Genomic DNA, 11,954 nt, shown 5'->3' on the forward strand with positions numbered 1-11,954 from the left:
ATTTCTATAGAAATTTTGTCAAAAATTTACTTCTATAGAAAATCTGGCCAAAAATGTACTTCATTAAAAATTTTATTAACATGTTATTTCTATAGGAAATTTTGCCAAAATTTTATTTCTATAGAATATTTTGTTAAAATTTTATTTCTATAGACAATTTGTCAAAATTTGTCAAATTTTATTTCTATAGAAAATTGTGTCAAAAATTTACTTCTAACAAATTTTTGCCAAAATTTTATTTCTATAGAAAATTTTCTCAAAATTTTATTTCTATAGAAATTTTGGCCAAAAATTCACTTCTATAGAAAATTTGGCGAAAAATGTACTTCTACAAATTTTTTTGTTAAAATTTTATTTCTATAGGAAATTTTGTCAAAATTTTATTTCTATAGAATATTTTGTTAAAATTTTATTTGTGTAGACAATTCGTCAAAATTTGTCAAATTTTATTTCTATAGAAAATTGTGTCAAAAATTTACTTCTATACATAATTTTGTCAAAAATTTACTTCTATAGAAAATTATGTCAAAAATTTACTTCTAACAAAATTTTGCCAAAATTTTATTTCTATAGAAATTTTGTCAAAAATTTACTTCTATAGAAAATTTGGCCAAAAATTTACTTCTATAGAAAATTTGGCCAACAATTTGCTTCTATAAAAATTTTTGTTAACATTTAATTTGTATAGGAAATTTTGTCAAAATTTTATTCTTATAGAATATTTTGTTAAAATTTTATTTGTATAGACAATTTTGTCAACATTTTATTTCTATAGAAAACTTTGTCTAAATTTTATTTCTATAAAAAAAATCAAAATTTTATTACTATAGAACATTTTATCAAAAGTTTACTTCTATACAAATTTTGCCCAAAAATTCACTTCTATAGAAAATTTGGCGAAAAATGTACTTCTACAAAAATTTTTGTTAAAATTTTATTTCTATAGGAAATTTTGTAAAAATTTTATTTCTATAGAATATTTTGTTAACATTTTATTTGTATGGACAATTTTGTCAAAATTTTATTTCTATATAAAATTTTATGATAATTTTATTTCTATAGAAAAATTCGTCAAAATTTTATTTCTATAGAAAATTTTATCAAAAGTTTACTTCTATAGAAAATTTGGCCAAAAATTTACTTCAATAAAATTTTTGTCAACATTTTATTTCTATAGGAAATTTTGTCAAAATTGTATTTCTATAGAATATTTTGTTAAAATTTTATTTGTATCGACAATTAGTCAAAATTTTATTTCTATAGAAAATGTTGTCAAAAATTTACTTCTATAGAAATTTTTGTCAAAAATTTACTTCTATAGAAAATTTGTACAAAATTTTATATCTATATAAATAAACATATGGAATATTTTTTCCATATGTTATTTCTATAGAAATTTTATCACAATTTTATTTCTATAGAATATTTTCTTTAATTTTGATTTCTATTAAAAAAATTTGTTAAAATTTAATTTCTATAGAAAATTTTTTTAAAATTTTATTCCTATAGAAAATTTTATTAAAAATTTCGTCAAAATTTTATTTCTATAGAAAATTTTATAAAAATTTAACGTCTCCAGAAAATGTGTCAAGCGTTTACTTCTGTAAAAAATGTTGTCAACATTTTATTTCAATAGAAAATTTTCGCAAAATTTTATTTCTATAGAAAATTTTCGCAAAATTTTATTTCTATAGAAAGTTTTATCAAAATTTTATTTCTATGAAAAATTTTATCAAAATTTAACTTTTACAGAAAATGTTGTCAAAAATGTACTTCTATAGAAAACGTCACAATTTTATATCTATAGACAATTTTAACAAAATTTTATAACTAAAAATTAAAGTACGTCTTAGTTGGAGCGCAGTATCTATTTAATTTAATATTTAATAGCTGTTTCCTCATCCGGTTGGTATAATTATTGTACATAATCAACTGTTTTATCGGAATGGTAAATACAGTAGTTTTCGCTTATAGTCGACACCAATTGTTGCACAACTTTTTTGGACAATATGTGAAATTCGACAGTTAAATAAATTCTTTTATATGTGAAATGGACTATTCAGCTTACTATATGTGTGAAATGTTTGTCATAATGATACTACAAGAATGATTCTTGGACCATATGTGAAAATCTCCTATATAAGCGAAAACTACTACAATAGCAAGACATTATGTAGCCGGCATTAAATCGATTTATTATTATGTATTATTATGTATTACCAAACCAAAATTAGACTGGAGTAAACTCCATTTAGTGTAACCGAAACTAACTGTTGCTGACATCTGCATGTGAGAATTTACATTACAGTGTTTACCATAAACAACAACCCTTAAAACCCCTAAAAAGACCGCTATTTGATACAGTACCTACCCTTAACTGGTCTCAATCAAAATGAATTCCGCTCTGGTGTACAAAAATGTAGGTTATTAACAACAGAGGTCATGCTTTGTAGCCAATACTGACATGCTTTTCGTTGCAAAACCATCTCTGTTTTTTTAACGATTTTAAAATTTAATAAAAACAAGTAAGGAAAGTCTAAAGTCGGGCGGAGCCGACTATATTATACCCTGCACCACTTTGTAGATCTAAATTTTCGATACCATATCACATCCGTCAAATGTGTTGGGGGGCTATATATAAAGGTTTGTCACAAATACATACATTTAAATACCACTCGATCTGGAAGAATTTGATAGACTTCTACAAAATCTATAGACTCAAAATTTAAGTCGGCTAATGCACTAGGGTGGAACACAATGTTAGTAAAAAAATATGGGAAACGTTTAAATCTGAAGCAATTTTAAGAAAACTTCGAAAAAGTTTATTTATGATTTATCGATCGATATATATGTATTAGAAGTTTAAGAAAATTAGAGTCATTTTTACAACTTTTCGGCTAAGCAGCGGCGATTTTACAAGGAAAATGTTGGTATTTTGACCATTTTTGTCGAAATTAAAAAAAAACATATATATGGGAGCTATATCTAAATCTGAACCGATTTCAACCAAATTTGTCACGCATAGCAACAATGGTAATTCTACTCCCTGTGCAAAATTTCAACTAAATCGGAGTTAAAAATTGGCCTCTGTGGTCATATGAGTGTAAATCGGCCGAAAGCTATATATTGGAGCTATATCTAAATCTGAACCGATTTCAACCAAATTTGGCACGCATAGCTACAATGCTAATTCTACTCCCTGTGCAAAATGTCAACTAAATCGGAGCAAAAAATTTGCCTCTGTGGTCATATGAGTGTAAATCGGGCGAAAGCTATATATGGGAGCTATATCTAAATCTGAACCGATTTCAACCAAATTTGGCACGCATAGCTACAATGCTAATTCTACTCCCTTTGCAAAATTTCAACCAAATTGGGGTAAAACTCTGGCTTCTGGGACCGTATTAGTCCATATCGGGCGAAAGATATATATGGGAGCTCTTTCTAAATCTGAACAGATTTCGATAAAATTTGGCACACTTGACTATAGTACTAATTGTTCTTCTTGTACAAAATTTTAAGCAAATTAGGGTAAAACTCTGGCTTCTGGGACCATATAAGTCCATATCGGGCGAAATATATATATGGGAGCTATATCTAAATCTGAACCGATTTCTTCCAAAATCAATAGGGAAGTCGATTGGACTAAAACTGCGACCTAGACTTTGATTACAAAAATGTGTTCACGGACAGACGGACATCGCTATATCGACTCAGGAGCCCACCCTGAGCATTTTTGCCAAAGACACCATGTGTCTATCTCGTCTCCTTCTGGGTGTTGCAAACATATACACTAACTTATAATACCCTGTTCCACAGTGTGGAGCAGGGTATAACAAGTAAATACGGCCAAATTTTATGTACCCTCCACCATGGATTGCTTAGATAGTTCTACTAAAGACTGCCACCCACACAGTGATGCCAACTCCCGAAGAGGAAAAAGAACCAAAATATTTTATAAATTTTAATATAGCAGTTCCCACCACAAAAACTACACCAGCCAGCTGAAATTCAAAGCTGAAATTGTTGCACTACTTTTTTGGACAATATGTGAAATTCGACAGTTAAATAAATTCTTTTATATGTGAAATGGACTATTCAGCTTACTATATGTGTGAAATGTCTGTCATAATGATACTACAAGAATGATTCTTGGACCATATGTGAAAATCCCCTATATTAGCGAAAACTACTATAATAGCAAGACATTACGTAGCCGGCATTAAATCGATTTATAATTATGTATTATTATGTATTACCAAACCAAAATTAGACTGGAGTAAACTCCATTTAGTGTAACCGAAACTTACTGTTGCTGACATCTGCATGTGAGAATTTACATTACAGTGTTTACCATAAACAACAACCCTTAAACCCCTAAAAAGACCGCTATTTGATACAGTACCTACCCTTAACTGGTTTCAATCAAATTGAATTCCGCTCTGGTGTACAAAAATGTAGGTTATTATACCCTGCTCCACACTGTGGAACAGGGTATTATAAGTTAGTGCATATGTTTGCAACACCCAGAAGGAGACGAGATAGACACATGGTGTCTTTGGCAAAAATGCTCAGGGTGGGCTCCTGAGTCGATATAGCGATGTCCGTCTGTCCGTGAACACATTTTTGTAATCAAAGTCTAGGTCGCAGTTTTAGTCCAATCGACTTCAAATTTGGCACAAGTATGTGTTTTGGCTCAGAATAGATCCCTATTGATTTTGGAAGAAATCGGTTCAGATTTAGATATAGCTCCCATATATATATTTCGCACGATATGGACTTATATGGCCCCAGAAGCCAGAGTTTTACCCTAATTTGCTTAAAATTTTGTACAAGAAGAACAATTAGTACTATAGTCAAGTGTGCCAAATTTTATCGAAATCGGTTCAGATTTAGATATAGCTCCCATATATATCTTTCGCCCGATATGGACTAATACGGTCCCAGAAGCCAGAGTATTACCCCAATTTGGTTGAAATTTTGCACAGGGAGTAGAATTAGCATTGTAGCTATGCGTGCCAAATTTGGTTGAAATTGGTTCAGATTTAGATATAGCTCCCATATATAGCTTTCGGCCGATTTACACTCATATGACCACAGAGGCCAATTTTTTGCTCCGATTTAGTTGAAATTCTGCACAGGGAGTAGAATTAGCATTGTAGCTATGCGTGCCAAATTTGGTTGAAATCGGTTCAGATTTAGATATATCTCCCATTTATAGCTTTCGCCCGATTTACACTCATATGACAACAGAGGCCAATTTTTAACTCCGATTTAGTTGAAATTTTGCACAGGGAGTAGAATTACCATTGTTGCTATGCGTGCCAAATTTGGTTGAAATCGGTTCAGATTTAGATATAGCTCCCATATATAGCTTTCGCCCGATTTACACTCATATGACCACAGAGGCCAATTTTTAACTCTGATTTAGTTGAAATTTTGCACAGGGAGTAGAATTAGCATTGTTGCTATGCGTGACAAATTTGGTTGAAATCGGTTCAGATTTAGATATAGCTCCCATATATATGTTTTTTTTTAATTTCGACAAAAATGGTCAAAATACCAACATTTTCCTTGTAAAATCGCCGCTGCTTAGTCGAAAAGTTGTAAAAATGACTCTAATTTTCCTAAACTTCTAAAACATATATATCGAGCGATAAATCATAAATAAACTTTTTCGAAGTTTTCTTAAAATTGCTTCAGATTTAAACATTTCCCATATTTTTTTACTAACATTGTGTTCCACCCTAGTGCATTAGCCGACTTAAATTTTGAGTCTATAGATTTTGTAGAAGTCTATCAAATTCTTCCAGATCGAGTGATATTTAAATGTATGTATTTGGTACAAACCTTTATATATAGCCCCCAACACATTTGACGGATGTGATATGGTATCGAAAATTTAGATCTACAAAGTGGTGCAGGGTATAATATAGTCGGCTCCGCCCGACTTTAGACTTTCCTTACTTGTTTTTTACTAACATTGTGCTCCACCCTAGTGCATTAGCCGACTTAAATTTTAGTCGGCTAATAGTCGGCTCCGCCCGACTTTAGACTTTCCTTACTTGTTAACAACAGAGGTCATGCTTTGTAGCCAATACTGACATGCTTTTCGTTGCAAAACCATCTCTGTTTTTTTAACGATTTTAAAATTTAATAAGAACAAGTAAATACGGCCAAATTTTATGTACCCTCCACCATGGATTGCTTAGATAGTTCTACTAAAGACTGCCACCCACACAGTGATGCCAACTCCCGAAGAGGCAAAAGAAACCAAAATATTTTATAAATTTTAATATAGCAGTTCCCACCACAAAAACTACACCAGCCAGCTGAAATTCAAAGTTCAAACTTTCAAAGATGTCTTATAAATCATTTGGATATTAATTTGATTTGAACCAATATTATTTTTATGAAATTATTGAAATTATGATATATTATTTGTATACCCTCCACTATAGGAAAAAACTGAATGACAAAGTTAATATTAATATTATTATTAACTTTGTAATTCCGTTTTTTATGAAAATTTTATTTCTATAGAAAATTTTGTCAAAATGTTATATCTATAGAAAATTTTGTTAAAATTTTATTTCCATAGAAAATTTTGTTAAAATTTTATTTCTATAGAAAATTTTGTCAAAATTTTATTTCTATTGAAAATTTTGTGAAAATTTTATTTCTATAGAAAATTTTGTGAAAATTTTATTTCTATAAAAAATTTTTTCAAAATTTTATTTCTATAGAAAATTTTGTTAAAATTTTATTTCTATAGAAAATTTTGTTTAAATTCTATTTCTATAGAAAATTTTGTTAAAATTTTATTTCTATAGAAAATTTTGTTAAAATTTTATTTCTATAGAAAATTTTGTCAAAACTTTATTTCTATAGAAAATTTTGTCAAAATTTTATTTCTATAGAAAATTTTGTCAAAATTTTATTTCTATAAAAAATTTTGTGCAAATTTTATTTCTATAGAAAATTTTGTGAAAATTTTATTTCTATAGAAAATTTTGTCAAACTGAATTATATACGTATTTGATCGATCTTTTTTGATATAATATATACCACGTATGGACTTACATACAACTTAGAAGACGGTATTAGGAGGTTTTAAGATACCTTGCCATCGGCAAGCGTTACCGCAACTTAAGTAATTCGATTGTGGATGGCAGTGTTTAGGAGAAGTTTCTACGCAATCCATGGTGAAGGGTACATAAGCTTCGGCCTGGCCGAACTTACGACCGTATATACTTGTTATGATTATAAGTCTACAGCTTCATTTTGATCAGTAATGAATTTCTAATTACAAGACTTTTCAAAAGAATACCCTAACAAACAATATTGATTAGAAACAGGATCGATACCACCTACATAACAATCATATTTTATATTTGGCAATTTAGTTGAGTTTCTTACACCCAGAGAAGGAATATGATCACCTCAACCATGTTTCGAGAGCAAAATGTTATTTTTGGACGGAGAACATGTAACATGTTTGCGGCAACCATGTTATTTTCTCAAAAAGCATATGTTTGACTTCGGCAACCATGTATATGTTTGCCGAGAAAACAACATTTTTACGACAAAAATGTTCCATGGTCACCGTCCAAAAATAACATTTTGCTCTCAAAACATGGTTGAGGTGATCATATTGCTTCTCTGCGTGTAAGCTTTTGTCTAATGAGAACTTTTGTATGAAAAGCACTATATATGCTCATAATTAATGCATGCTTGTGTTTGTAAAGAAATATTACTTTTATTTTATTTTTCCTACCAAAATAACAGCTTACAGTTACGGTGTTGTATTTCTAGTAAATAATGAAAAAAATACGTACTCACCAAAACTACTCCCACAGAAGTACAGTACATAAATGATCTAACAACCATGTATTGGTACAAAAAATAAATTTCTCAAATAACAACAAATTTATGTTGGTATTTTAAAAGCTATGAACTTAAAAAAATCTTACATGTACCAATTCGATTTAAACAAAGAATTACTAAGAAAACAATAATTGTTTGCCCACTATATTTGTCGTGGGTATAAATAGGTTTCTAACACTGTTATATAGCCCACAAGAGAAAGTTATCGTAACACACAAAACCAAAAAATTCATACAATAATAAACAACTGACTGTTTTAATTTTGGATCTTAAGAAAATAACTTGTTGGGTAAGGTGAGGAAGCGGATATTAAACCCATGCAACTCATGTTGACTGCAACGGAAACTCTCAGTGTTTGTGTGTATTTTTTTTTATCGGAAGAGTATATACAATTACACTCTTCTTTTCTCACTCACTTTTGGGTTTCTTTGTTCCCCTTTATTGCACCAAACCATAGAAGTATCTACAATGTAGATTTACTTTGCCCATCTTCCCTTGTCAACGATATTGATGCTCTGTAAATCGCTTCACAATTTTTATAGTAGTAGTAGTATCTCTTTATTGTTTAATGAGTTACATTTCATGTTCTAATAATTATGAATATATTGAGTATGAATTCAAGTTAATAAATAAATTGACCCAAGATAAAATAAAACAAAGAGATATACGGCTATGACTTTCGTCGTCAGCCGAACCTTAGACTAATTTTTGCTGAAATCTTGAGTAAAATAAAACGGTACAATTAAATTTTGTTTCAAACATTCAATTAAACTCTGTGGTAATCAAGTCTCTAAACCGTAGCGCCGTTTTTATATAAGATATCATATTCTTCCAGTCTGCCGTTTCCCCTCCATTTAGTATCTCGACTATTTCGTCTTCAGAAAGCTGGAGTTTCCCAAAATAATGTTGTCGGTAGACTCCCAATACTGGACAAATTCCCATAAAATGTTGTAGGTTTTCGCACTCACGTAGATTACATAACGTACATTGGTTGTTTGCTGTCGCTTCTCTATAACGTTTATTCCCATTTAGGATTATCAGGTCGCATCTAGTTTTCAGTATCCATGTTATATCTCCGGAGCTGTATTGACCGTTTAAGTACTTGGATCCTATTGTATGGTTAAGTTTTTTATATATTCGGGCATTGGACATTAGAGCCTTTTGTAAATAATTATTTTTATATCTCTGTCTTAAGTTCTCTAATAGGATGGTAACCGTGTTATTAAACATATTTTGTGATGTTCTCACTGATATTGGTTGCTGATCAATCTCTCTCAGCATATTATTTATATCCTTAGCCCAGAATAGGTTCTTCTGTATAATGATTTTTGTCATTCGACAAGGAAGTCTTTCCTGGTGGTATTTAAATAGAGTTCTTTTAATATAATTAAGATGCAGGTTAAGTGTATATAAATGTCCCTCCTCAAGTCCGGTTTCGATCGCTAAAGCGTAGTTTGGCGTAGTATCTGGTAGATGTAAAACTTTCTTTAGAAAATATCTTTGTAGTTTGTCTACCTCTTCAAAATTTCCATATCCCCATATCTGAGCGGCATAAGATTGAATGGATCTACAAACGGCCTGATAGAGATTCCATTTTTGCCACAGGTTTATATTGTCTTTCTGTAAAAAGTTTTTCCATGTCGTTTTAATCGCACTCTTAGATTGTATGTTCCTATTTCGGATATGACTACGGAATTTCATCTGTGGAGTAATAATAACTCCCAGATATTTATATTCCGAAACTACTTCGATTTCTTCTCCACGATAAGTCCATCGCTCATGCTCGGAAAGCTTGCCACCTTTTCTAAACACCAATATCTTTGATTTGTTTGTGTTGACAGTAAGGTTCCAATCATTGCAGTAATGTTCTAGATTTTGTATCATGCTTTGCAGTTCCGATCTTTCCTCAGCTATGATCACAATGTCATCGGCGTATAATAGTACTCGTATATTAATATCATCAATTATTACTCCACCTCGTAGTGCATCATGGATATCATTCATATAAAGGGCAAACAACAGAGGCGAAAGCAGGCATCCTTGTTTAACACCTGAAGTTGTCTCGAAATAATCCGATAATTCCTCACCTGTCCATACTGCAGAGAGTGTGTTTTCATAAATATTGTTTATCATTCGCACAAATTTATATGATATTCCTAGTTGATGCATTTTATAAATCATTAGTCTCCTGCAAACCATATCAAAAGCAGCTTTAAAGTCTACAAAAAATGCATAAACTTTCTTCTTTTCCGCTAACTTTAAGTGCACAATCGACGCTAGTGTGTATAAATTATCGGTGGTTGAATAACCTCTTCTGAAGCCAGCCTGGTATTCTGATAATACTTTTTCTTCCTCTGCCCAATTGAATAGCCTCTCATTCAAGATTCCCATGAAGATTTTTGCAACGCAGTTAATAAATGATATTCCTCTGTAATTAGAAACTTCATTTAATGCGCCCTTCTTGTGTATAGGAAAGATTACGGTTCTTATAATTGCTTCATCGATGTCTCCGTGTGTATATATGTGATTGTATACCTGGGCAAGTTTTTGTAGAAAATTATCTGTGGAATTAATGAAAAACTCGTAAGGGATTCTGTCTTCACCTGGGGCTTTGTTTAATTTGACTGAAGATAGGATGGATTTGATTTCTGCTACTGTTATGTCAGCGTCCAACAAAAAATTGTTCGTTAGCATTGGGGCGTAATAAATAATCTGTGCATTCTGCTCGGGATTCAACAATGTCCGAAAATAGTTTGATAGTGTCTTTGCATCTACTTGTGGACTAATTTGGGTACTTTGGTTACCTATTTCTTTCGCCAGTGTCCACCATTCCTCGCCATTGTGGATACAATTAAGTTTTCTTGTAATTGCATCATAGTACATTTGTTTGCTTGATTCGCAAATTAATTTGTATTCCTTTTGGGCCTTTAAATATGTAGATTTATCCGCTTCATTATTTGTTTTTCTGAATTTGTGCAAGCTTGCAAAAACCTTTTTCCTAGCCCAGTGGCATCTATCGTTAAACCACTTATTTTTCTTAGTGTAAGTTGGTGTAATTTGTACTTTTGTTGCTGATTTAATTATTACATCCGTTAGATGCTTTAATGTGAGGGTTTCATTTACGATTGACATCTCTTGAAGGTTCCTATTCAAGTTGCATTGATAATTATTCCTTTCGGATTCTTTCCACATAAGTTTTGGCAGTAATTTGAGTTTATTTGCATTGTTTCCCCAGAAATCAAGTTTGAGAGTTAGAACTATTGGCATGTGATCTGACCAAATTTTGTCTTCCACTGTGAAATCTTCTACGCTTTGTAAGAGAGATTGAGATATTGAGCAGATATCGTTGACAGACTTTCCCGCATAACTGATAAAAGTAAAATTACCTTCCTCGTCTCCCTTCGTTTGCCCATTCAAAATAATCATATTGTTTTCATTACAAAATTCAGTGTATGTACGTCCTCTCCCATTACAAACTTTGTCTTTAGAACTACGTCTGGCCAAACCTGATGGGAACTTTTCCATGAATAATGGTATAATTTCTTGTTGGAGTTCACCTATTCTTATGTTAATATCTCCTATAAGTGCCACAGACTCATGCTTTGTTATGTCCAAAAGTTGCTTGACATTTTCGAAGTCTTTTGCCCAATTAGCACTTCTCAAATATAGTGGGACAATAAATGCATTAAATTCTCCTAAACATATTTCAACGGCGATAAATCCATTAATACTTTTAATTTTATACCTCACATTTTTTGTAGTAATATTTCGTTTTACTCCAAGCATAACTCCTCCAATCGCCCGTCCAAATCGACAACTTCTATCTATTATATATATGATTGAATGGTGTACATTATTTATTTGAAATTGATTGGGGTACATATTTTTCTGTTGCTGACTGTATATAGATCAACTCATAACTTCACAAAAAATATGTATATACTTTCTATGCCTTCCAGTTAGTTTTTGAATGAATGCACTTTTAGAACGTGTAATTTCTCATAATCTTGTTTATTGGGTAATGCCCTATCGACAGCAGGGATGGAAAATAGAATTTTGTAAGAAAG

The 11,954-nt window shown here is 31.1% G+C and overlaps 1 protein-coding gene across 1 annotated transcript; it reads right to left on the bottom strand.

Annotated features, from left to right (window-relative positions):
• Window positions 1-2,199: 2,199 nt before the first annotated feature.
• Window positions 2,200-11,673, bottom strand: LOC142235800 (uncharacterized). The gene is made up of 3 exons (XM_075307057.1): window positions 9,136-11,673; window positions 4,260-4,322; window positions 2,200-2,283 (listed from the first exon to the last, which is right to left on the bottom strand). Exons 1-3 carry the CDS (start codon window positions 11,671-11,673, stop codon window positions 2,200-2,202), a joined length of 2,685 nt encoding a protein of 894 aa, XP_075163172.1.
• Between the last annotated feature and the right edge of the window lie 281 nt (window positions 11,674-11,954).

The sequence above is a fragment of the Haematobia irritans genome, chromosome 4, assembly GCF_050003625.1.
Source record: "Haematobia irritans isolate KBUSLIRL chromosome 4, ASM5000362v1, whole genome shotgun sequence".
NCBI lineage: Eukaryota > Metazoa > Arthropoda > Insecta > Diptera > Muscidae > Haematobia > Haematobia irritans.

Bases quoted from the DNA above. Each gene is read 5' to 3' on its own strand.
- LOC142235800 (XM_075307057.1), bottom strand. From the start codon at position 11,673: ATGCTTGGAGTAAAACGAAATATTACTACAAAAAATGTGAGGTATAAA. The intron at 4,323-9,135 runs GTGAGAACATCA...TCTCACATGCAG, and splicing joins TTGATCAGCAACCAATATCA to ATGTCAGCAACAGTAAGTTT. The intron at 2,284-4,259 runs GTAATACATAAT...TCTCACATGCAG, and splicing joins TCCAGTCTAATTTTGGTTTG to ATGTCAGCAACAGTTAGTTT.